Source organism: Aquila chrysaetos, chromosome 6 (genome assembly GCF_900496995.4).
Source record: "Aquila chrysaetos chrysaetos chromosome 6, bAquChr1.4, whole genome shotgun sequence".
NCBI lineage: Eukaryota > Metazoa > Chordata > Aves > Accipitriformes > Accipitridae > Aquila > Aquila chrysaetos.
In genome coordinates, this window is record NC_044009.1 from 53,779,134 (window position 1) to 53,805,983 (window position 26,850).

Genomic DNA, 26,850 nt, shown 5'->3' on the forward strand with positions numbered 1-26,850 from the left:
TCATTAAAAGGTGACTTTCATTACCAGCAGTGTAGCCTCTTCACTTGCATTATAGCTTAGTCGTTAATACTTCAGATAAAAGTAGTGCATGCTGATCTATGTCTCTTGCCTGAGCAACTCCCTTCCATTCTAAGGTGGAAAAAAATGAAAGATTTTTAAGAAAAGGGGGAAGGAAATGTAGAGGAAAATAAAAAATTAAAGACCTAGTCTCCCATAGAAGAACAAGGATTCACCCAGATAATTTCTATTAAGGTTAATAGAAGTTAAGCACATAAATTCCACTTGGGTTAATGGGATAATAAATTCCTTAGACTTAAATATTTTATAAATGGAACAGGACAATAGAAGTCTGTGTTACAAAACTAAACCAATATGTTAAGTCACTAATTATACAGAAATGTCTATTCAATGACTATTAAAGAGTAGTGCATTTCATTTAAAAAAAAAAAAAAGCCTTTTCAAATTTTCTTGCATTCACCTACAATTTCTCATTACAAACCCTATTTCAACTACTCAAACTTTTAAGACTTTCTGCTAGGGACTAGGAAGAAGGAAATTAATGCATGTTGTAAAACATTTGCATCTCCAGGACAGAATTGCTACAGCTTTTCCCAGACAAACATGTGAGCCTCCACAGTATTTGCACAGCAACCCTGATGCTCACAGGAAGCAATGGCTGGATACACTCTTTATAAATGGTTTGGGCATGCAGGAAAACGATGAAATTTAGGAAACACTGGACCTACTGGTAACATATGCCAATGTGCAGTAGTTTCAACAGCTCTCAGACATGCAGAACTCACAGCACAGGTACTGGAGAGTAGATTAATGCTTGCACAGTAGGCATCTCATGGATTTCTAGATTTCCAGTTAATGACTTGTTTGCCAAGACTTTGGAAGTCAGGCAAATTTTGCCCCAACAAAGCTGACATCTCCAAGGAATTTAGGATGTATAGTAGACCTGCTACTGATGGGAAATTGTATCAACTGAAAATAAAACAAAAAAACCCAACTTGCACTAATCAAACCCACCACACATTGAAATATAAAATACTGTTATTCTTGGAAATAAAATAAGAACAGAAAGTGTATGCATATTTTCCTAAATGGAAAGATAATGAGATGGGTGCCTCAGGGCGTGAATATTACAGCTTATAAAAGGGAAAAAATTAAAATGCATATTAAGAACAGTTCCCTGGAATCTAAAATACTAAGGGGCAGGGGCGAGTTTGTCAAAACAATGTGAAAAAGCCATCATTTTTTAAATTTAGAAAGTCCTTTTTTATAAGCATCATACATATTGTTTTCCTTTTCTTGTTTGTCAGTAACCTTATGAACTGACATGAATGTTTAAAATAGCAAATGTGTCAATTATTAGTTTACTGTGGAAGGAAGTTCAGATTTACAAGGGGGCCTCCATATTAAATATCACGATCAAGTGGAAATATTACTAAGAATCATTGCTGTTTACATGTTTTCGATCATATGCTGGTGGTAGCAGCCCAGAGAGCTGCGGTGATGAGTTACTGTCTCCTGCCAGCAGGTTAAGCATCACGCTGCTCAGGCATCTTCCTGTCTGTGCTTTGCGATACCATGCTTAAAATTCTGCTGGCCGTTAGCTTCACAACAAACACCAAGCATTCAAAATCCATGCTAACACCTAATCCTAAATACAAAAACCCAACACACCCCCTGTGACAGAGGTTACAGGGCAGCAAACACTCTGAAACAGCAGGTCTCTCAGCAGTCCAGCAGTAGGAATCATGCTCACTTTCTGTGGGGACAAGACTTAGCTCTACTGTCATGGTGAAGAACTCATCTGTATTACTTTTACAGAGAGTGGAGCACCTCCTGAGACCACACAGTTAATACATGAAGTTACTTATGACATCAACAGTTACTGACATCAGGAGTACATCAACAACATAAACTATTGTGATATTAACAGATGGTGGTCTGAAGTCTCCAGAAAATTTCAACTCTAAAAACCTGTTCCTTCTTTTCTAGACTGGGGATTCTTCAACCCTGAAGACTTCTGAACAGTACCTGGAATCATGTCCAGACTCCACGGGGTCTTGAATGACAAAACAGCAAACAGTAGAAGCTAACGGTATTCTTCTTCTTACCGACTTACACAAGACCTATGAGAAGTCCAGTATTAGAGCATTTGGCAATGGGCTAATTAAGAAATAATACACTTGCAAGTTTGCCTGTTAATCTGAGAAGATAATCTTGTTCTGGCTGTGATTAGAAAAACAATTAAATTTCACATCCCTAGTAGATTTTTGACTGGTACTCTTGAGCAGCTTGTGCTCCACAGGCTACCTCTAAGAGGTCTGCAAGAAATAATAGAGAAAAGCAAGGCTACTGGCATTAGGATTAATTTTGTTACATAAAAAAACCAAACCATATTCACCTCTAGAAAAATTATAATTTGAAAATCAGAAAGTGGTTAAAAATAACTTTTTTGATCATTAACAGAACTGTAGACATTTTCTTCAGCTGTAAAAGTGTTTAAATCTGAAAAAGGGATGCGAGAGAAAAGCATTTGAGCATAATCCTCAGTAATAACTTGAGGAGTGAAACAATACATTGCTTTTAGTTAGGAAACTTAGTGACAAGGGCTAGGATTGGTACCTGTAAAACTTGTGATCCAATACAGGACTGGTTTTAGTTCCCTGGAGCTGAAAGCACATCCCAACATCTTTGCTCAAGACAGCGTGTGAACAATTTATTTTTCACAGCTTTTCCTTGTATTTCCTTTCTCTTCTCAGTCAGCATTATTCAGAACATCCTTCTGTTCTTGACAACGGGAGTGTCAACATTTTATTAACGTGTTCAAATATTATGTAGGCTTAAATATTCACACATGCATAACCTTAAGTAAGCCACATTTCTATTTACACCTACTTAGCTAAATTTGCTGTGCTTTTATATACAGTACTATCTCTTCTAGTTCCTTCTGCAGTCGTATGGAAAGCTCCTTTGATCCTTTACTACTTTTGCAAAATCTAAATGCAAATTATTTTGCTTGCCTGTGGTGCCACTTTCCTAGCTGAAGAAGGAAGATAATTCTCCCAAGAAAAGAAGGTTAGCATGAGCTGTCTACTTCTCCAGCTATCCATCCTCAAGTAGTTTTGGGGATCACTGGACAATTTCAACTAAATTTGACACGTAAGTGTATGTCTCAAACATACTTAAGATCCTACAAGCTTTGATAAACCTAGCAGCCAGGTAAATGAGCAAGATGGGTCTCAGGCTGAGGCACTATGTGCTCCTCTGATTGGCTGAAGTTTTGGGGCACAATGGGTTGTCTAAATGGATCTCAGAGCTGACAAGTCAGTCCATGGTCTCCTCCCATGCAGGGTACCCCTGCAGCCCCCTGTTACCAAAACCCTGCAATTTATGCCCACTACATAAGATTAAGCATGCAGTTGTGATGGTGTCCTCAGAAGAATAAAAAGAAACACACCTAATGGAGTTACCACGGTTTAACAAACTACCCCTTGTCACCTTCACTGGAGTGTGGCTCTGTGTGTGCTCCTAGTCCTCCCCAAACCTGGTATGGTCAAATAATGAAGAAACCATTTTCACAATTGTATGTTGTCTCATATAGCATAAATTGTAATTATAATGCCAGAGCAAACCATAAAGGCAGTTTAAACTAATACACTTTCCATGCAATTGGCATAGTGCAGGGGGTTCGCTGCTGGCTCAGCTGGTAACTCAATAGTTATGTTCAGCTGATCACTTGCAATCACCTGTGCATTGCCTCACACCAGCCATCAAACTTACCATGGGTTGTGTGCAGCTAACAACATAACGAAATCACTTGAAGTAGAAAGAATGTGTGGTTATAAATTACACTACAAACACAATTTATGAAACAGGCAATAGCTAAGGTCTGAACTTCTATTTCTCTCAGATTAGTATTTACTAATTGGTACAACTTTTTCTTAATTAGCAAAAAGGACAACTATTTTTTCATTTGTAACTTAAAACATGGAGAATGTCTGCTTTTTACACACTTCATAAATTGGTTTATCAACTACTTCTGTTGTGTGTGTACTGAAAAAGAGTGAAGTTATAAGAACATTTCCATCTTTTTATTGTGGCCTTACAGTCACATCACCATAACAAAGAGCTGTGAACAGCACCAGAAGGTAAGAAAAAACATTCGGGATGGTAACTCCTTAAATCTGCCATGTGCCCAGACAAAATACTAGGCAATACTTTGTGAGAAGATTTCAACAGAGAGGTTGATAGATTCAGAAATGACAACATCATGTGACAGAACACACGTGGTACAGGAAAACAGCAAGGAAAAAAGGAGGGGTGAAAGGAAAAGCAGGGAAAAGTTGCAGAGACAATCTCTGCGTGTGCTTCAAGCTTACTGCGTATGACCTCTATCAGACCCAAAAGCCATGTAATTCATCAATGCTGTGCTGACCTCAAACTAATAAATCCAGGTTTATTAGCTCTGGATTAAAAACATACTACTAAGTCAGAGTTGGCTCATCTTTGGTGAATTTTAAAGTCTTAGATATTTGCTCACATCCACTTTGGAGAAATACTATAGCATCCTACAACTCTTAAGTTCACCACATACTTCCTGAATGGATATCTGTATTTAAAATTTAGGTTATTAAAACTTCCTTGTATTTCTCATATCCAATGAATGAACAGGTCACCTCAGTGGTGAATAGACAATGCTTCTGAAAAAGAAAACCCCTCTTTTAAATATCCTACTATTTAAATATTTGTTTTTTTAAAGGCTTTCCTGCAAAGTGATCATATTATAGGCAAAGTACTAGATTTGATACCTACCCAGACTTTTTTTTTTTTTTTCATTTGATTGTAATATTTTCATGTTGATCTCCTATGGCAGTCAAATCATTCAAATCAGTGACTTGGCTATATGCTGAATAGGGAGATACAACTTTTTTCCCCTGAGTGTACTGGCACATCCTTTCTTCTCATTATACAGGAAGGGAGAAAGAAGGCAATCTGTGACATGCTTTATATGATTTGCAATATCCCAGTTAATTCCACCTAACTCTTTTCCTTTTGAAATTAATTTATCTTAGTTTCTGCCAGGATAAGGAATGTAAGGGTTGCTCTCCAAAAATTAACACTGTGTTGCAAGAGAAGTTAGCACTAGAGTGGGGATTAATCCTAGAACAGTAAAAGAGAAAGAGAAAAGATTCAAAGGAAGGCAGGCACATAGCTTTATGCTAAGGAAGAAAAAGCCCTCCCTATGCATCATACACAGGAGATTCAGCTGTCCTTTTGTCTACTGTTGTATGTCTTCCCTTGAGTGTCCTTTTAAAATTGTTTTATATGAAGATAGAACATACTGGATTATAAGTATTTTAAGATAAATTCAATAGAAAAATAATATTTTGAATGCATGCAGATACCTTAAGTGAATTTCTAAATGTATTGCAGCAAGTACTTCAATCCTTCAAACACCAACTGTGAAGCAGTGGCCTACTAAACTGCATAGATGTGGCACTTCAGGACATGGTTTAGTGGGCATGGTGGTGTTGGGTTGATGGTTGGACTCGATCTTAAAGGTCTTTTCTAACCTAAACAATTCTATGATTCTACAAACCTCTTGAAAGATCGCTCTCTCGCTTCATTACTTAACTACCTTGTGAAGAAGAATTTGCTTCTCCATGTTGTTTAGAAAGAGGAATTTTACAAAGAAAGAAATTTTTTACACAACATCTGCTACAGAACCCTAAAAGTGGTTAAACCCACACAGTATAAAGCATACCAAATACAAGTGATTCTTGATCACTCATTGAAAGTGTAACCTCCCCATGGTTTTGTTTTGTTTTCCCACAGCAAACAGGGGTGTTAAAGATACGTACCAGAAACATTTCTTCTTTAATAATGTACAGTATATCCTTACCAGTATTATCCGTTTCACACTATTTCATTCAGGTGACTACCATATGGCCCTTGGGATTTACTTTACCTGAGCTTCTTGAGTTGTTTCAAACTCCTCCTTAGAACCTCTGATTCCTGTTAAGGACACACACTGATCTTCTGTGAGATGGAACATGGAATAAGGATTTGAAAGTCCTTTCCCCAAGTAAAAACTGCTATAAACATTAATTTAACTTCCCTGCTGCTTTACTTTTTAATTGTTATTGCCTCTTGTCAGTCACAAGGCCTAGAGTCTCACTGATGGCATAGTTGCTTCTAGTGCATTTAAAACAGCTTTAAATAATGTATTCGTTAGTCTTTTTGCTATGCCTTTGGTTTGTTGTTGACAGATGAACAGAACTGTATGAAAGTTAGGTGATATCATGTGGTTATTGCAGTAATAAAAAAATTCATAGCCTGTCACACATGAACATTTTCTTTCTCTTATCCATTGCTCAATCTGTACCACAATTAGGAACAAACAGATTTTCACACACAGAGAAAGAAAAACCTCTTTTGAAAAACCCCACAAACCCAAGAAGCACAGAAATTTACAGAAAGATATCCCTTTTAAACCAAATAAGTAAAGTAGGCTAAATGGTTTACTGACTGGAAGTTAGATGAAAGGTGTCATATTCAGAGTCTAGTCTTAGTCCACTCTATCATCAACAGCTACTTAAACAATCCATTTTGATTTTAATGTATTTCTGCATATTCTGTCTGCAAAAATGATCTAACAATCCTTTGCATTTTAGAACTGCTTACATATCTTACTCTGTGTGTGTGTGTGTGTGTGTGTGATAACTTCATTTTACAGCTGATGTAAATAGGCATATAAATGCTATGACTTTCTCTGAAGCCTGCTTATGTAATGAAGGAAATCCGTATCTCTCATTCAGAATACAAACTCTTCACAAGCATATCTGAAGTTTACTACACAGCTAAATCATAATAGCAACTACATTTTCCCCCTGGTAAAGTGATATGAGTAAGATATCCTTATGCAAAACTTCCTGAAATGCAAAAAAATTAAGTCAATTAACAACCAAAAAGAGAAAGTGGGAGAACAGCCCTATCCCTGATTTCCAGCTCTACACTCATTCCCTTAGAGACAGATTCACTTTTTACCCCATCTTATGGATCCTCGTCAGGATGGGGTTTTATCACTGTAAAATAACTCACTAGACTGAGATTTACTTTTTACCTGATAGCTGCCAACAGCCGCTTTCCACAGTATGACATTCTGTAGTTGCACACTTCAGAAATGTGGAAAGACAAGTCTGTAAAATGAACTAAAACTGGGTAAAGTATGAGTTTTCAAATGCATATACCCATCAAATCCAAACAAAAAACATGGCTACATTCAGAATAATTTCTTTGAAAAACAGCTAGTTCCTTGCCCAATTTCAACTTCTGTCCTCTAGCCCTTTCAGCTGTAGAGCTGATCAAAACAAGGTCATGATGATATCCTTCTTTAATGAAAGGAATGTACCTTTTTCATTCCTCTTTTCTGGGAAACAGGTGAATTGTTTTTGTTCAAATGTTCAACATTTTAACAAAGCCACCTTTGAAAGCAACCCTTAAAAAGTATAGGCCTAATAGGTTTAAGTTTCAAACAGTTCCAGGTTACTGGGAAGAGGAGGTCAGAATCCAAAAACCTTTCAGACAATGTTCAATGCATCAGTGAGAATCTTAAGCTACATGAAGACAACATAAGTACTCCAACACTTGCTTGTTCCTTTTTGTGGGGAAGAAAAAGGAAAAAGAGAAAAAAGACTGACTCATAAATTCACAGTTCTGGAATAAATGGCCTTTCCACCTCTAACTGTGCAGATACGAGAGACACAGCAATTCCAGAAAGGGAGGCCTAGGTAAAAAAAACAAAAACCACCAACACCCCCAAACTCCAGAGAACTGCTTCTTACTCCACTTGACTCCAGGGAAGCCTGCTAGAGGAGTTAAAATGGGGTACTCCCCACTTAGTCAAGCCCAGACAGTTTCTAACCCTAAAGTGTTCAAATTCAAACCCTCCTATGACAGACAGCTCCAGGAACAAGAGACAGAAGGTTTTTTGTATTATTACTAGCATCAACATAAAAAAATCTTAATCACAGTACAGGTTTTACTGTGGTTTTCTATTCGTAGAAAACCAAAATCAAGTGTTTAGTATTTGCTGAAAAGTAAGGGTTCAACAGAGATAATGTTGGTAAAAGCAAGAATAATACATTGTGTATGCTTTCAGGTGTTAATTTCTGTACAAGTGGAAAATCACTGAAAGCAGTTTCAACAAATCTTAACATGCCTTTCATGCCCAGAAATGTGGTTCCCCTTATAAATGCCTTAGGCATCAACATCATAACACTTTCCTCTTGTGCCCAGGCTCCTCCCATTCTATTATTTTCTCTTACAACAAAAAACCCAGGTATTTTTATCTTTTTTCACCTCTAAACACAGTAAATCACCTTTCAGAATATTGTTAGACCTCCATAACAAGGGCAAACAAGTTATGGGATCCATTTTTTTCAGGTCTTAGAAAGTATTCTTAAAAATAAACAAAAGGGAAGACAGATATTCATTATTTCTCTGACAACAGACTAGCATTAATCTAAAAAACTGGTGGTAGTGATGATGAATGGAACATTTCGCTTCCACTTCCGAGGGTTCTAGTGTTAAAAGCCTTTATGAACTAAGCCTCAGACAGTATAGATATCAATCCCACTTTGCTGAGGAAGAAACAAACACACAAATATTTTGTGGTTTGTCAGTATTAGAAAGGAACCCAAGGAATATGATGCCAGACCTTTACTCCTGTAGCTTGCTTACAGTCTCTCATATTGTAAACTGCAGAACAAATCTTGTTCTTCCAATACTGAAATACAGTTAAAACTCTTTGATGGTGCTCAAAATCCATCAAAATAAATGTGATCACAGTTTATACAGAGATTATACCCACAGTATGAAACTTATAGTAGGGCCTAAAGTGTGCTAGGTCATCAAATTCTTAATCAAAAGAAGACAAACCAAGTTCAAAAGCTGGCTGAAACACTAACAAAGGTCCTTATTGGTAATGAAACACAGCATCTTCAAAACCATTTTCAAGTCAAGCTTCACAAACATACTGATCTCTGGCAACAGATTAGTTTGCTTTTTTCCCCTAACTGCCCGAAACAATTCAATCAGGCCAGTTAAAAACAGGATTATGACAACTAGCTTCAGGTAGTTTTTCTTCACTTCAACACTGTAACTTCATTTTGAATTTTGCAGTAAAAGGCAGATTTACATGTGGTAGATTTATAACTGAACCTACCTTTGCTTTCAGATCAGCACAAATCTCCTGTTGCTTTTGTCTGGTATTAGCCAACACCACTTCTGTCTCATGAGCAGCAGAGGCTTCAGCAACAGTTGCCACTGCCTTAAGTAAAAAGGCTTTCCTAGCTTGAGCCCAATTTAATATCAAGACTCTGCGCTGACTCCTAATGAAATGGTAACGATCCCAAGCTTTCTCATGAACAACCTAAAAAAGCAAAGCATTTCAGAAAGGTTTAAAAACTATGCATTAATAAAATAATTCTAGACTTTTTTGCAAACCTGGAACATAATTAATTATTATATCACCAATATTCCTATGGAATCCACAATTGAGGGCCCAAAAGTATTCCATCAGGTGCCAGGTATGCTGCGGTCTCCCAGAGTCAGTAGGCGGTGATGCCACTCCAGCCCTTCCCTGTTTGCCTGTACCATACGGCACTGCAGTATCCTGATGTCCCACTGTTCTTTTCTGAACTATGATTTTGCAATATGAATAAATTAAATGCAATGGTTCCTTCATGCCCTAAAGTACATAAAATGCAAGCAGATCCTTTCAATACATCTTCAGAGATACTGAGCACTCGTAGCAAGATGAGGCTTTTTGTAGCAAATTATGATCTATAGAGAAACAGAACACAAACTAAAGCAATTGTACAAATGCAGTACAGATGAGAATTAGCTTCACTTTTTCTTTCCTAACAGGAGTTTGGAAATAGATTTTTAGCTTGCCAAGCACCATACTGCCACCACCAATGTCACCACCTAACAAAAATGGCGAGTGTTTAATCTTAAATACACCTTCTTTGGCCTTATTCAGTGATGTTCCCAAGGACATTCTTCTGTCAAGACTTTGACAGAAGTAGTAACAGGTAAGGCTGCATAGACTGAGGCAGTAGAGTCTTGGACCTGTCTTATATCCCCCCCCAAAATACAAGTTACAGGCATGAAGGAGATTCTAGAGATGGTTGTCTGCTCGCAAGTGTCAAGGGGACCATTCCTGATGCTAATTTCCAGGCTTTTGGCAGGGGACTGGGATGCTGACTCGTCTGGTGCCTAGCTCTCAGATATTCCTGTCAGCTCATAGCTAGATGAAGAAAAAGTGGTACCACTACCTCTGGAGCTTCTCTTTGGTCAAATGCACATAGGCCACCGCATCAGAAGTTCACATTGCCATTGGTGCTGCCACAAACTCAGGTGAGCCTTGCTAGCAAGCACCTAAAGCTAAGACACTCAGAAGCAAGAAATGGGATGGAGAGTTTGCACTTCTAAAAACAGACCTCTCTGATGAGCTGCTCCTGGATCAAGCACTCAGTGCTTGTCCACTGATCCATTCTTCTTCAGAGGGAAGAAGGCATAGAAGGCCCTAAGTATAGTATTCTAATGTAACACAAATGTTTTAAGAATAGATTCTTAGTACTGTTTTAACATTTCTTTATTTGTCATGCTAATATACATACCAAGAGATATCAGTTCAATGCAGAATTATGATTTTTAAATTTAGAAATTTTAAATTTAAATGAACCTTTGAAGAATTAGGGAGACCCATTAATAATAGCTATGCTTAAAATATACCTACATTGTACAAAGCACGTAATTATTTAGCCCAGTTCTCACAGGTAAAAGTTCCAAACTCCACAAGAACTTTATTTTTGGTGAAACTATGTTAATTATCAGTATCACTTCACTGTCACTCCTTTGCACTAGGCACTCCTCAAACACAAGCAAGTAGATGGTCTAAAAATACATGCAGAGAGATAAAAAAAGACTCCTACTTTACTTATGACATCCTGAAGTGTTCTGGCCTTGAAGTGGGTTTCTCTATTAGCTGCTATGTGCTTATTCACTATGGAGTGTAAAAGGAATCAGCAATCAATTTGAAAGGCATTATGAATATAAAAATAGCCTCTCCCTGAGAGCAGGAGATAACTTTCCACTCTTCCTGCTATATATGTGCCACAGACCAATTAAAATAACTATTCCTAGACAGTGCAACAATGCTATACAGCCTCATAAAAAATAAAAATACCAAGAGAAGCAGAATAGCATGATATAACTATAAAACTGTAAAGCAAAAACAGTGCTAACAAATTAATTTTGTGAATTTGGCTGTAAGAGTATGTGGAACTATAAAATCTCCACAGTGCTTATTTTGAAGAAATTATAGGTTTTCAAATTCGTGCATTTTGAAGACACGGACATCACTGTGCAGAATAAAATTTATAATTAAGAAATTTTAAAATAAAAAACTTTGATAAACATTGTTTAATACAAATGTTCATTACATGATTTATGTAAGAATTTATATAATTGAACTAATATTTAAAACAACACTGACCAGATCATGCCTAGATTTGTGAGGAAGGTATCTCTGCAGCACATCAAGGTACAAAGTCCTCCTCCTCTGAAGATCACTTGGATACTGACTGATAACAGTCTGAAAAACCCACTGATCTTCTTCCTTCCATTCAATGTTCCTATAGAAATACAAAACAATCAGCCCCAGTATAACTTAACATTTGAAAAGGAGAAGTTTGGTTCTAGTTTGTTTTTAAAGGCCTAACCTCTCAGTGGGCTCACCATCCTGAACCTGTAAACTAGATGTTGGATCAGAGCTGAGAAATTTAGATTTACTTTAATAAAACAAAGCAAATCTATATTGCTTTTCTAATGTGACCATTTATTGTGCCATCATTTGAGTGAATTGTTCCTTTTCTAACCTGGCTTTTTATTAGGGAATGATACCTTGTTTCTCAAATACGTTACATGAATGAATAGTCACACCACACGGAAAATACAATGTGAAAAAGGAAGAAGATGATCAGTCTCTACAACTGAGCACTAAATAAATAATAAAAAATGAAGTGATAATACCCATGTGTAGCTAAATGAGGAACTAGCTTAAAAACAAACTTCTGACAGCCATAAACTCATCAGCAAGGCATAAGATTCACAATTTTTTAAAATAGGAGGTGTAGTAATCAGTATGCATTCATGTATTACAGATAATTAGAGTAGCAAAAAGTAACCTAAAACTAAAACAGAGTACCACAGGTTTGGATTTAGCAGATTAGATTTTACCCTCAATCTGAACTCTTGGCCTTGAAGGGATTAACGTCAGGCTTTTATTGTCAGCATTAATGTAGGAGCAGCAACACTGAGTCAGACCAAAAGGTCTCTCTATCCCCGTGACCTGTTTTCAAAAATGACTAAAAGCCTAGGGAAAATTAAAAGAAGGCAATCATATGACTCTACCCCCTACCAAATTCCTCAGGCCTCCTGCTGTTTGCAGCTCTTGGACTTCCTGAGCCAGCAGTGGTGTCTTGGTATTTAATAGCACTGCATTCATTAAGATATTAGAACAACTTTATCCTTACACAGGCAGAAACATCAGGTATTTTAAAAAGAGGATTTTTTGTGAGATGCTCATATATAATTAATGTTAAACTAGATTTTATGATAGGATCTAGCATTACGTCTAAAGAGAGAATAGTGAACATGAGTATTAAAAAAATTCTATGTAATTCAGTTTTTCTTTAAAAAACATTGTACAGTAAAACCACAGTTGTTTACCATTATACAGTATTATGGGATACCAAAGGAGGAAACAAGAAAAAATCCCTAGACCTGTTAGTTTTAAGAAATTAAAAGCTTCACCTACAGACATATCTCAAGAATGCAAAGACACAATATCCCGTTTCAACAAACCATTTTCAAAGTAATATCCTGTCAGGCAAGGGAACCCAATCTCTGGATGACATGCATTTCATCTTTTTTCCTCTCTACTGCCACTTTCTGCTGTTGCATGCTTTGCCGTGAAGTTAGCACAAGTTTGGACAGAGGTCCACTCATCTCCACCTACCTAAAGGCAGTTATTTTACAGTTTTCTTCAGGCAGACTAACAGGCTTTATTTTTACTCTTATGGTCTTAAGAAGGATTTAACCTTCACCCATCTTCCTGGAGATAGCTAGTGATCAGACGTTCTTTCCTCCTTGCTTCAATTCTTCATCCTCTGACTTTCATGAAACAAAAATTATTCTTGGCTTACTATGACATTTTCAGCACAGAATTGTTATTCCAGGATCAGAATGGTGGCAACTCCATGATAACCAAATATGAGGAAACATTAAAATTATTATTCCCTATTAATGAACACCCTATTTCTTACACTCTATATGTACTTTTTCTATATTTCATTTTTCTTTGAATAAATGTTAAAAGTTACACTTGTCTTTTATGCAGACGGCATCACAATGAAGATGGCCATGTAAGGAGAAATCACATCCTACTTCCTTCAATAAACTCCAATAACATTATCATAGCTATTAGTGCCACAAACACATCAAAACAGAGAGCTCTGCACTAATAACGTTGGTATTGTATACAGAGAGATTCCAGTCACGAAAGGGTTTTTTGCAGGAAAATATGAAGCACTAGCTCTTAGCTGGCCCTATATGGTAGTGCTTTTGAGTAGTTTATCTGCTTATCAATGGAGCAAAATGAAAGCAACACATCGAAAATTAACTTTAAAAAAAGACTAAAGTGTCCACAGGTAGCAGTATCACATCACAGAACAAAGAGCATACACTGACACTTTAGTGTCCGTTTTCCCACTCAGGAGGAATGTTCACAATCTACCTTTGTTGACAGCTCTAGAATAATTCACAAAACGTAGCCAATAAAAACCAGAATTCAACAGCAACCTAACTTCTCACGAAAAGAATGCCAACCAGCCAACTCGCAGTTAGCGCTCCCAGGGGTGGTGAGTGGGGTATATAAAGTATCACTAAGTCATACCTTATCTTGCAGCCCATTGACTTCCCCGCTTAGACAAGACTTCAAACACTTGCTGTGTGGTCATGTATTACAGTACAGCAGTGCAAGCTTATACAGAAAAGCTCCCCACCGCTTGTGCAGACAGATTTAGGACTAGGAATATGATAGTAATAATTCTAACTTGGAGACTCATTAGTAGGCTAAAATTAATAAAGTTGTGGAAGGAGACAGCTTTCTCTCTACATGCTTACATGAGATAGATATATATTATTCATACTTCCCACCTATTTTCCTTTCTCTTCTTATAAACTGTGTGAAATATCTGACAAACTATTTCTAGGACCCAGCTGTTTGCTATTAAATCCAGCCATCATGTAAAGAAATGGAGATGGCATCGAAACAGGGGAGAGAAAAGATCTAGGTCCTTTAAAGAGTTTATTTGCAGCAACTGACAACTACCAAGCAAATGTTGGACACAACATGAAAAGTGGAAATATATTATCAAGAGCAGAACAGCAATGAAGGTGTTTCTTTATAGGTGATTGCTTAAATTTCCCATGACAGACAATGAATATAGATGTCTGAGCTGAGTTTTTTTCATACAGTAAGTCTAAAGAAGAAATAGTGCCCTGGAAAGTGAAATGGGGCTAAGGAGTCCTTCAAAGAGGGAACGGTTGCAGTAGTATCTTATAACTTTCAAGCTGCAGGTCTGAAACAGCAGGCACAGTTCTCTGAAGACAAGAGTCCCTGAGCTTTGACACAGAGGTGGTATTGGAAAGATGTACTATTTCTGCAACATTTACTGCCTCTAAGAAAAATGTCTTGCAACTGATGCTCAGAAATTAATGTTTTAAACTCTTCCCTTTTCTCTAGAGGGAGCTTTTCTATAAAATCAGTTAATTTATTAATTTTAGAATCTCTGTGTCATAATTTGATATTCTGAGGTACAGGCTTTCTGAAGAATAATCAACAAATTAATTATTCTTTGCTATGATTTATATCTCTTTCACTGCAACTGCTCCTACTGATGCTGAACTGAGTACAAAAATATTTTTTTTCCTTAAGATAACACCTAGCATTCCTGTCTTTCCAGCCCCAGTGCTTTATTTATTTGTTTATTAGAAGAACCATAAAACCCTGCTAGCCTTTACTCAGAGGCAGTACCAGCCATCCTAAGAGAGTATTTACTAGTTTATGGGTTGGATTGTGAACTACCTCGTGTAATTTCTGAAAGAAATCAGTAATCCTCTTCTGTGAGCCTGATACACCTCGGTATGGTGCTGTTTGAACATTTTATTTTAGTGACAATAACGAGAGGCAGAGTTAGACACATCTTGGTCAGGAAACATTACACCATGAACTTGAGAGCAGGGAAGACCACAGATTCTGTGGTCTGAAGGCCAGTCTGGTGATGTCCTCTTCCTGCAGCACAGAAGGGCAGATGCACCAGTTGCTGCATCAGTTTCTGCCTCCTATATCTCACATATCTCTCAAGGTTCCCTCTGACTTGTATATTCCTCTAATGGCCAGCTAACAATGAATCGCTACACTACTCAGGAACAAGATGGAGAAATTGAGGTTTGTGGAAGATACGCTGGGGAGCAATCAGCTATAGCTAGAGCTCTAAGTAGTTTATTATAAGTAGGGACAAACTGACTGCCAATGCCTTGGTTTGTCAGCTGTGCTGAGATTTTGTCAGCTGTTCATAGACAAATAGCCAAAAAAAAAAAAAAAAAAAAAAAGGCAGCATGGTCCAGCCCAGGGTATTTGTAACCGTTAAATGCATGTAGAATTTCAAAATATCCTGCCTGACTGAATTCAAGATGTCACCTCACTTAAACTTTTGTAAAATTCCAGAAAGGAAGATATCATCTAAAATGAGTTTGAAAAGTGCCAACACATTTTACATTAATATTTAAGCTAATATCAGGCTTCTTCAGTGTCAAGATATTAACAAACTTTTACAAGGCTGAATGCATGACCCAAATTTTAAATGTAGTGCTTGCTTTTCTTGTACATATCGTTCTACTAGAAAACAGTACAATCTTTATTTTGTTTCAGAACTGAAACACAGCAATTGTCTTATATTCAACGACCCTGAGGCAGCTGCTTCCTTTGAAACAGATTTACCCAGCATTAATCCCTGGCTTTACACATTCTAAAGAATATAAACAACTCAGAAGGGAAGCTACCCTCTCCACCCTATAATCCCCACATATCCTTTGCAATAGCAATGTATACTTGATGCACTGCTGTCTTGTTGAATCTGCAGACACACAAACTGCAACAATACCACCAAGTGACATGTTAGCCTCCCTGACAATTAATTATGTCATTGCTGATTGTTGTACCAGAAACATCCTGGTAATAGGCCTGAAAAGAAGAACTAAATTTACTTGACTTAGTCCTAATAGCCCATTCATTTGAAAGGAAGCTGCAGAGGATACAGTGCTGAATATGCAATACTCCATTCATCCTTTGGTTATTTAAATAACTCAGACATCCTTGGAAATTGTGGCAAAAATATAATCGTTCTTAGAGAATCATCAGCTATAACACACACATCAGTTTCAAGTCCACAATTTGTGGGATAACTCAAGACTTGGGTACTTCCCAAACACAAAAACTTGTGTTTTAGCAGCAGTAAAAGAAGTAAATTTAGATTATAAAACATTATAAAGTGATATTATGTTTGAAAAAAACCCAAATTCTTCAGTTTCTAAAAGCAATAAACACTGTAATGTGCATTCTAGTAGGACTGAAAAGCACACAAAGAATATATTAGACCAGAATATTATCTTATTCTGATTTTTCTTCTTTGGAAATTCTGTGCACATTTTCCAAATTTTCTGTTCCAGACAGTCTGAACAGTTAAACAATGAGATGTGTAGCACCAGAAGACTAGTATTAACTTAAGGTTTCTCTACTGTACATTCAAGCTGTCCTAGTTTCAGCTGGGATAGAGTTAACTGTCTTCCTAGTAGCTGGTACAGTGCTATGTTTTGAGTTCAGTATGTGAAGAATGTTGATAACACTGATGTTTTCAGTTGTTGCTTAGTAGTGTTTAGACTAATGTCAAGGATTTTTCAGCTTCTCATGCCCAGCCAGCGAGAAAGCTGGAGGGGCACAAGAAGTTGGCACAGGACACAGCCAGGGCACCTGACCCAAACTGGCCAACAGGGTATTCCATACCAAGGGACATCCCATTTAGTATAGGCACTGGGAGGTGGGGGCGGGGAATCGCTGCTCGGGGACTAGCTGGGTGCCGGTCGACGGGTGGTGAGCAATTGCACTGCGCATCATTTGTACATTCCAATCCTTTCATTATTGCTGTTGTCATTTTATTAGTGTTATCATTATTAGTTTCTTCTTTTCTGTTCTATTAAACCGTTCTTATCTCAACCCGTGGGTTTTGCTTCTTTTCCCTGATTTTCTCCCCCATCCCACTGGGTGGGGGGGGAGTGAGTGAGTGGCTGCGTGGTGCTTAGTTGCTGGCTGGGGTTAAACCGTGACACAAGCATATGAAAAGAGAAGAATGACAGGAAGTAATCCTCAGATGAAGTGACTAAGTTACCATGTTATCATATAATCATATTGTTCTACTAAGCAACTTCTCAAATTACAAAAATGAGAAAAAAATGTTTTGCAGGAGAAAGTTTGGTATCTTCAGGTATAGAGCAATGACAATAATCGCAAAGGCTTCATTAAAGCTATATTAATCAGTAGAGTACAGTGGATACATACCAAGGTCAAAAATCTGTCACCCAATTTTTGACAGTATTATCTGTGTTCGTTGGATCAAAGTTAGCTTGATGAATTACAGAATACTTAAATCACAAGGCTGTATCTTTGCAAAATCATAAAATACTTTCATGCAAATTAGTCAATATAAATGTAAGAAGTGACAAAGAGTGTTGTGTCTTTTATAAAACCCAGATCTTGGAAGTAAGCAATTCTACAAGAACAAAGTCTTGCTTTTTTAATTGAAAACACATTTTTAACCTTGATGTGGATAAAATAATAGAAACATAAATGAGCAATACATTAAAGATCTGGAGACCAGAATGCAAACAAAAAAAGACCAAGATCTAGCTTTAAATAAAATGCCTAAGATAATTGCTGATGGTTCCTGTATGATTTCATACATTCCCAGCTAACAATACTGGCATACGCTGATCCATATTGGGTAAATTGTCCTACGCAACCTACCCTTACGTCCCACCAGCAGATTGCTGCCACTGCCACTACCACCAGCATTTCTTCCAGCTACATCCATTTCTTTTTTCCCCATCTAGATATCATAACTTAATTCCTTCAAAGTACCACTGCATATGTTTTCATGCCTACAACAATTTCTTTCCCTTACAAATACGGTATTTTACCCTTAAGTCTTGATGTTAATTATCAGTGCAAAATTAGCTAGCTCAAGACCTAAATTCAAACCTGGCATACGATCAATGAAAATACCATGGTAGATTTTTCAACCATTTTCATAAATTGTTGTCTGCATTGATGTGTGTCTATTATTCAGTAGCACACATGCTATGTGGATCAAGGGATTTAAATTTATGAATTTTCACCAAAATTGTTTTGATCATAAACTTTCACACAATTTTAATTAATACCACTAGAAAGACTTTGTACATATTTAATGATTTAGTATTTGTCACAGATTTTCTCACAGAGGTGGTTAAAACTTCTTTCACAAGAGCAACTGTAACAAAATATCAGAGACAGCAGCAAAGGAACTGCTGTAAATTTGCCACTTGCTGCTTAATAAACGCTATAAATATGGGAAGATCAGAACAATTTTTAATAAGTATCATGTTATAATAGCTAGGACATTACAGTAATAATATACAAGTTTCAGGTAACAGAAGTACAACCTACAGAATATCTGTACAATTTATACAAAAGTAGATAACATTACTTTCTATGGGATTCAACATCTTAAACCTGTTTCAGCAGCCCCAAACTAATTCGGCAGAAGATGCAAGTGCTGCACTGTAGGTGTATACAGAAAAACAGGGAGATTTAGAAACAGCATGTGATTGTTTTACCAAAGAAACTTAGGGACTTCCCTGCTCTCCCCAGTTTCTTCCTCCCAGGCTTAAAACAATTCCACTGACCTTCCTATTCCTGGTCTTCTAAAAACCTGACGCCATTCTGAGCCAGAGGTATATCAGTAGATGGCAAAAAGAAGTCAAGGCTGGTCCAATATCTGCAACTCAATATCTCCTGGACTCAAGTTAGCCTCAGCAGAAAAGCTAAGCTTTATACTACTAATATATAGATATGTTACATTTCTAGATCATTATGAATATTTATGGTTTTTCTATAAACTTTTTCATTTACAGAAAAATCTCTCCTCCTTTCCGTTATTCTGAACCACAGCTACATACATTTTTTACATTTCTTTGTCATGAGAATTACTGCAGTGATTCAAAACTTGTGAAAAGATCAGATTTATTTATCTGCTTTATAGAGAAATACATTCTAGATATGTCTCAGAAAGACTGTACTTTTCTGGCATAAATTTGGTAATGTAATTACCATACAGAAAGAATCATTTCTATTCATACAAAAGCATGTGAAGAAGACATTTGATGCACACCAGATTGTTGGTGCTTTAATCCAGAAAACATTTCGCTTATTATTTCAGATGAGAGCTTTTGAAAGGACTGCCTCAGTTCTCTCAGCTGTGCAGTTACCAACTATTTAACCCCAGAGAGCTGGGCAGTGCATCAACTATTCTCTACTCTGCATAAAATAGAACCAACTCTAATGGTAAAGGCAACTGCAGGATCCATAGATTACAGAATACATTATAGTTATTTATTTTATAGCCAAAAACAGAAATCCAGAAACAGACATCATTACCTATATAAAACTTTTAACTGTTGCTCAATCTCTTGAAGCTTAGACCAGTACCCACTTGCAAGCTTTTGGTATTCATTGATAACTAAGGTCTTCAAATCAGGGTAGGGGCATTCCAAAGACAGTAGTGCTGAAGGAACTTCAAGGAAAAGTCCATTTTTCTCTTCAAAAGAATGCGCTAATGCCTGTGATGAAAAAATGCTACTCAGCAGACTACTCTGCATTATATTTTCTCTCTAAAAAACTGCTAATTAAACTTATAAGGAAAAGCTTACTTTTTTTTTATAGTCTTCAAGCTCTCTTTCCAAAGCCAGACTTTCAAGGATAAGGAATTCCAAAATTGCCTTCTGTTGCTTCTTCACAAATTTGATCTATTTCATGAAATAAGTTACTGTTACTTCTTTATCTTGTTATAATATGAAAGCCCTTATTTAAGAAACAAAGAGCCTGATTTCCAGTTCTACACTGCTATGCTTTTCTAGATTTTAGTGAAGCAGACTTACAGTATGGCAAGTACAGCAGTTACCGGTACTCTGAGAGTTATATTCTCGTAGTGCTACATAAAAATAAATGAAAACGCTAAAAATATGGTGATAATAAATTGTAAAAGTAAAGTTAAAGTACCAACCTGCTGTAACATCTCAACTGGATTGATCCAGGATTTCAGACAAGATTCTTCTGAGAGGTAATGCTGCATTTCAGACAGTCTGAACTTCAAATTCTCTTTTAGTTGCCAGATAGGAACTACAGTATTTGTTTGGTATGTATCCCGCTCCTTTGACAATTTATGGTCTATATCCAAATGAAACATAAAGCTTTCTCAAACACACAAAATATTACACAGCACTGTGCTTTCTAAATCTAAACCTGTTAAGACAGGGATTTAAAAACCCAAACAAATAATCAAGATAATTTTGACTAAAATAAATAATCAAGAAATGAATAAAAAACTCTTACCAAAGTCCCTCATATCGAAAAAAAAGTTGTGCTTATGGCTTTCTTCATCAAGAAAAGTCTTTATTTCTGCTTCTGCTTTTTGCCTGGAAGGTATGAATATGAGTTTTACAGAAGCTTTAATTTCTTCTTCATTAAGTTTTCAAGCATGATAAGCCTCAAATACTCTAATAATTAAGTAAAAAGGGGGATTCTTTGCCTGGGAAGTTATGAAGTGCAGGACTTGGACATGAAGATGGTATGGAATCCACCCTCCTCTGAGCAAAAAAATGCTTTCATTGATCTGCTGTATATACAATATGCAAGCTAATAGACAAGACCAATATTAATAAGTGTTAACTCAACATGCACATCTAGAGACAGACTCTGAAGGAATTAAAAAGTATCTGAAAACTTCTGATAATCCCACAAATACATGTTCTTCAGATGTTGATAGGTCAACTAAACAGCTATGAGATCATTATGGAGAGGTACATGCAGAACAACATCCGCTCTATTCTCCCTTCCCTTTGTGTTCTCTTCACATCTACAGACCCCTTTCAATGTAGATCACATACTCTCATGCCCTGCACAAAAAATTATCTTCAGTTCAGGTATTTTAATCTTTTCCTCTTAATGTCCCTTGAATCAAGCATGCCATACCAGAATCTCTTTCTACTGAAGTATTTCTTCAATAATGGCTAATTAATGTTCCTCAGCTCTTACCTGTTCTCACTCAGTCTTTTGTGCTCTTGCCACCACACTTGCCGATGCTGTTTCAGCAGCATTTGCTCTTTGTTAAATTTTGAAGCTTGCTCTGTTTTTTTAATCTGCAGGAAAAATTATAGCTTGTAAGTATTTTGAACCTGTTCAATAGCTTTATCAAATGCCTTCACATGGAAACTTCTAACTACAGAATGGTGAACCTAAAAGCTTTTTTCAAAACTGTGGTTTTTTCCAAGAACAATGGGTTCAAATCTAACCAATTTTCATGAAAAAAAGTTATTCCATTCAAATCACAATTAAATGAGAGGAGAAAGTGGAAAAAAAAATGCAGTCCATTTTCTTCTTTCCCTTTTTCTCCTTTTCTTTCCCATCCCTATTTTCCAGGAGGTGTAGGGGGAAAGATGAGCAGGAGAAAGAAAAATACACTTTCTTACAGGTGGGAAGATGAAAGAGGGAAAGTGCACCTTGCAAGAAAAAGAATTTCAAAAATTGATTACTAAAAAGAGTGCTTTTTCAAAATCTATCCAATTAAAGAGGCTCTGAAACTGTCTGAGAGCTTCACAAAAACATTGCTTCCAACTTCAGCTAAAGTAGAAATACATGCTTTTGAGAGAGATGGAGTTACTGCTTAAACTAGATGAAAAGCCATCAGGGAAAGGCTGATGAAGTGGTAGCCAGATTGACTCTGGCCAACCAACAACGAAGGAAAAAGGATCAGAAGTCTGTGGCCGCCAGACTCAGATTCTCTCACCCTCCCGCCATCACGACTGTCTTCTGGCCTCTCAGTGGATACTCAGGACAAAGCAGCATTTCAGTTCAGAATTGGCTCCTTTCCTGCTCCTTCTCTTTTTGCCACCTTTCTCCATAACACGTGACTGCATCCCTGACCCAGCTGACTTCTAGTTGTAAAATCCCTTCTGATTCCAGAGGCTCCCACAATTCACACAGCCTTCTTCCCCCCCTGCCCCTTTTTTTTTCCCCCTCCCCAGACCTTCCTTCATGCAGATACATTACTCTGCTGCAGAACGGTAGCAAGACAAGAAAAAAAAATTGGGAACTCTTGTAACTCTTGGAAACTCTTGTCCTGGTTCATAACAGGGAGAAAGGAACAAAGATCTCACTCCACATATAGTTCAGGAAAGAAATGACATTCTGAGTCAAAAATGCTGGGTTTTCACTTGGCTCAGGTGGAAGTAATCTGCTCTGCTTAAAATGCTCTGTCAACTTTCCTGCTTAGTGAAAGCTGGACAAAGCCATACATTACTCCCTCTGCGTTCACATGCATAAAAACACAGAGAGCAAACCCCCCTACAGGCATGTTCTCTGTTCCCTCCACCAGCTGGGCAGGTGATACCAGCAGGCCTCTCAAGGAAAGTTGCAGAACTTTTCTTTGCAGCAGTCATGCACAGGTAGGCAAGAATCCCCATCACTTCTCGAATCACAGCCTCTCATTCACCCATCAACAAAGCTAAAAATCTTACTTAAAATACCTAAAATTTTGAAACTAGGAACATTTACACCTCTCAAATGAATCTGAGTTTAATATATCTGTTTGAATATACCTGGTTTCTAGATAGTCACGTAAGGAAGAACCACAACTAGAATGAGGTTAATCCATTGTGCTTTTGCAGCGAACCTGCTTTAGTGGTATTATTTGGATAAGAAGTTGTAATAGGTGCTATGGAGAGATTATGTGACTGAGAGTGAGAAACAAGGTGTTTACAGGAAGCTGCATATGTGACTGTACTATAAAAGAGTTTGAAAACACCTGTTTTATGCTTTCAATCACTACGTTATAATACTTTTGAATCGAAGATAACATCTCCTTATTTTCATTGGTTACTTATTTTAATGTTTATGAAGTTACTTACAGCTTCCTCTTGATTACCATTAGGTGCTTAAAACCAGACTTCAGCAAACAGAAAACTGTATTTAAAATAATTTGAAAATACATATATCTTCAAATCAATTCTAAAACTAAAGTGAAAAAAAAGTTGAAGTAGATCTGTACACAGAGTTTAATATGCTCTTGAAATTATTTTATAGCAACAGCAATGACATTTATGTATAACTGCTGCAATATTAGCTTTTTTCTGGATGCACTGTATTTTTCTTTCTTAAATAGTCAACAACTGATTTACCATTTGCTTTTTTGGTTCTACCTCAATGGAGGAGTAACCCAGCACTTAAAAATTTGGATAGCCTGAATCAGCAACAAAAAAGTAGTAGGTGGGAACACATTCTATTCTCTTCGGAGCTTTCAGCATATATATTTTACTACCTACTCAGTTGGAAAACACTTAAAAAGGTGAAATACCAAAAGAGATTATGAAAAATTAGTTTAAAGCTTGAATTAATTCAGTTGAATTTTGTACTGCCAATCTATGAAGAAATATCTGCCAGAGCTTTTGATATATTATACTTACATGCATTAAAGGAAGCAATACTATAAAGAAAGTAGGGTTTTTTTTCTCTCATTCAGTGTCACTCTTCTATTTTAAATACAAAGAGAGGAGCTGCACAAGCAACCCCCCACATTTTTTTTTTTTTTTTTTTTGCAAGGCCTTCAGGATAGTAGTGTGAACTAGTGAATTATGCTTGTTGGTACTGTATATATTCCATTTACTAAGATTTTAGAAACAGCATCAGAACTGAAAAAAAAAAGTACATGACTATGTTGCTAACCAATATATTTCATTTAATAACTTCTGTTCAAAGAACTTCTAAATATGTTTTAAACATGAATTTAAAGGAATTTTTTTTTTTTAGAGCTTTATCATAATCCCATATTTCTTCAGCAAATTTCCCTTTGAACTCTGCAATCCCATCTGAATGAAGACTCTGAATTATATTTTATACATGCCAAAGACATCATCTGATCAGGTCCCTTAGTCATCTATATGCAAAAACTTTAGTCATTGCATTTTGCGTAGTTTCTATACCCTTCAGCATAGTCTTTCACTCCAAAGGCCATCCACAAAATTGCAACTGTTCACAGGAATGGCCAAGGACTGGAGAGAGAATAAATTGCCATGTTAGCACAGGTTAAGCATACAAAACTGTGTTATCCTTATGCTGGATTTGCAGTTTTCTGGAAAAGCATTCAAATAACATTCCTGCTGGAGGGGTGTTTCAAATTGGTAATTCTTTTCCTCTTCTATTTTGTTTCTCAGCCTAAAGGAACTATTTCAGCTGAATGTGTATCAGTGTCAATTTCTTCAGAAATCACTTCTTTCCATGAATTTGATTTTTTTTTAAACATATAACACTCATCAGTGAAATGGTTATATACTAAAAGCAGTTGCACTGTCACAAGGAGTTACCACTCCACAGTGTTTCTGGATCAACATTTTACACTATTTCCACACAACTGAAAAGGAAAACATACAGAGCCAGCAACACATGCTCCAGAGAGGTTGGAGATTTCTTGGACATCTGCATTTCATCTTTGACATACACTCTCCTTCAAAGAAAGCACAATTTTTTTTAAAGGGAAGTTCTTAAAAATACAAATCCAAAGAATGTTTCTGGATATCCGCAACTAAAACCCAAACCTGTTTATTCCTAACCACCTTCACTGTCCAACCCTACCCCAACTAGTTGTAATATAGAAGCACTTATGCACAATCCAGTGTAAAAGAACATCCATGTCTTGGCTGTCCCATTAAAGAAGTGCAACACTTCAAATTCTGTTGTGGGTCAATAACCACAGCATGATGACAAGCTGTATAAAAAAGACCTAAACTCATAAATAGCTTTAGAAGAACTTTTTTTCCCAAGACAAACGTGTTGAGATTAAAATATGAAGTTCAACAAGGCCAAGTGCAAGGTCCTGCACATGGGTCAGGGCACTCCCAAGCACAAACACAGGCTGGGTGGAGAATGGAGTGAGAGCAGCCCTGAGGAGGATGACTTTGGGGTGTTGGTTGACAAGAAGCTCCACATGTGTTGAGAAACTCAACAGCAATGCACATTTGCAGCCCAGAAAGCCAACCATATCCTGGGCTGCATCAAAAGAAGCATGACCAGCAGGTCAAGGGAGGTGATTCTCCCCCTCTACTCTGCTCTTGTAAGACCCCACCTACAGTACTGCATCCAGCTCTGGGGCCCCCAACGTAAGAAGGACACGGACCTGCTTCCAGAGGAGGGCCATGAAGATGATCAGAGGGCTGGAGCACCTCTCCTATGAAGACAGGCTGACAGAGTTGGGGTTGTTCAGCCTGGAGAAGAGAAGGCTCCAGGAACACCCTATAGCAGCCTGCCAGTACCTAAAGGGGACCTACAGGAAAGATGAAGAGGGACTTTTTACAAGGGCGTGTAGTGAAAGGACAAGGGGTAATGGCTTTGAACTGAAAGAGGGTAGATTTAGATTGGGTGTAAGGAAGAAGTTCTTGACTGTGAGGGTGGTGAGGCACTGGCACTGGTTGCCCAGAGAGGTTGTGGATGCCCCCTCCCTGGAAGTGTTCAAGGCCAGGTTGGATGGGGCTTTGAGCAACCTGGTCTAGTGGAAGATGTCCCTGCCCATGGCAGGGGGGCTGGAACTAGATGATCTTTGAAGGTCCCTTCCAACCCAAACCATTCTTTGTTATTTTCTGCCCACTGCAAAATCCTGAAGAAACTATTTACTGTACAGGTGGATGAGAGCTAAGATGAGCCACAGCCTTCTCACACATTCGGGTTTGCTGTTTAAGGAGCTTGTTCACAAAATTATTCCATGTTTTCCCTGTTGGTTTGTAGGTAATATTGGAAGCAATCAGAACCACCCCGTCAGAATGGCACAAAATTAAAAAAAAAAAAAAAAAAAAAATTCATCAGCTCTGCAATGTTGTATGTAACTGAGACTGACAAGCCAGGCGATACATATTCATAGAGGACACACTGAGGACCAAGACACAAAGAGACTCAAACACATCATCTTTTAAAAGCTACCTCAATTTAACCGGACTCGTTCTACCCAATGAGGTCTGGCTGCTATCAAACCACTCTACAATTTCCCCAATACTGTAGGTTTCAGAATCCACATTGCCAAGTCTGATTGTTAACTGCATGGTGTCACACAGCAGCTGGTCAATCTTACTGGAACCTGTAAATGGAACCAAGTATCAGCAGCTAGCTCAGGTCCACAAGTGCTGAAATCATCCCAGTTCCAGAAGCGTGTCTCAAAGGCTCCTTAACAGCTCCACACTGAAGTTCAAGAGGACCTAAGAGTTTAGTCATCACATCACATGAAAGCTAAACTGTTTCTCAAACAGATGTACCTCCAAAGGCAGAAGAGCTGTGTTTGTGCAGGACTGAAG

At 37.4% G+C, this 26,850-nt stretch overlaps 1 protein-coding gene across 5 annotated transcripts in view; it reads right to left on the minus strand.

The window, feature by feature from the left end:
* Positions 1 to 26,850, minus strand: part of CCDC148 (coiled-coil domain containing 148) — a 90,094-nt gene that overhangs the window by 37,916 nt on the left and 25,328 nt on the right. For all 5 annotated transcript variants that reach the window (XM_030017158.2, XM_030017157.2, XM_030017155.2 and 2 more), the window contains exons 4-10: positions 21,554 to 21,657; positions 20,852 to 20,934; positions 20,523 to 20,686; positions 20,170 to 20,265; positions 19,898 to 20,079; positions 11,579 to 11,717; positions 9,242 to 9,448 (exon numbers count right to left, since the gene is read on the minus strand). In XM_030017158.2, the coding sequence (XP_029873018.1) occupies positions 9,242 to 9,448; positions 11,579 to 11,717; positions 19,898 to 20,079; positions 20,170 to 20,265; positions 20,523 to 20,686; positions 20,852 to 20,934; positions 21,554 to 21,657 (975 nt within the window). The remainder of the gene's footprint in view (positions 1 to 9,241; positions 9,449 to 11,578; positions 11,718 to 19,897; positions 20,080 to 20,169; positions 20,266 to 20,522; positions 20,687 to 20,851; positions 20,935 to 21,553; positions 21,658 to 26,850) is intronic.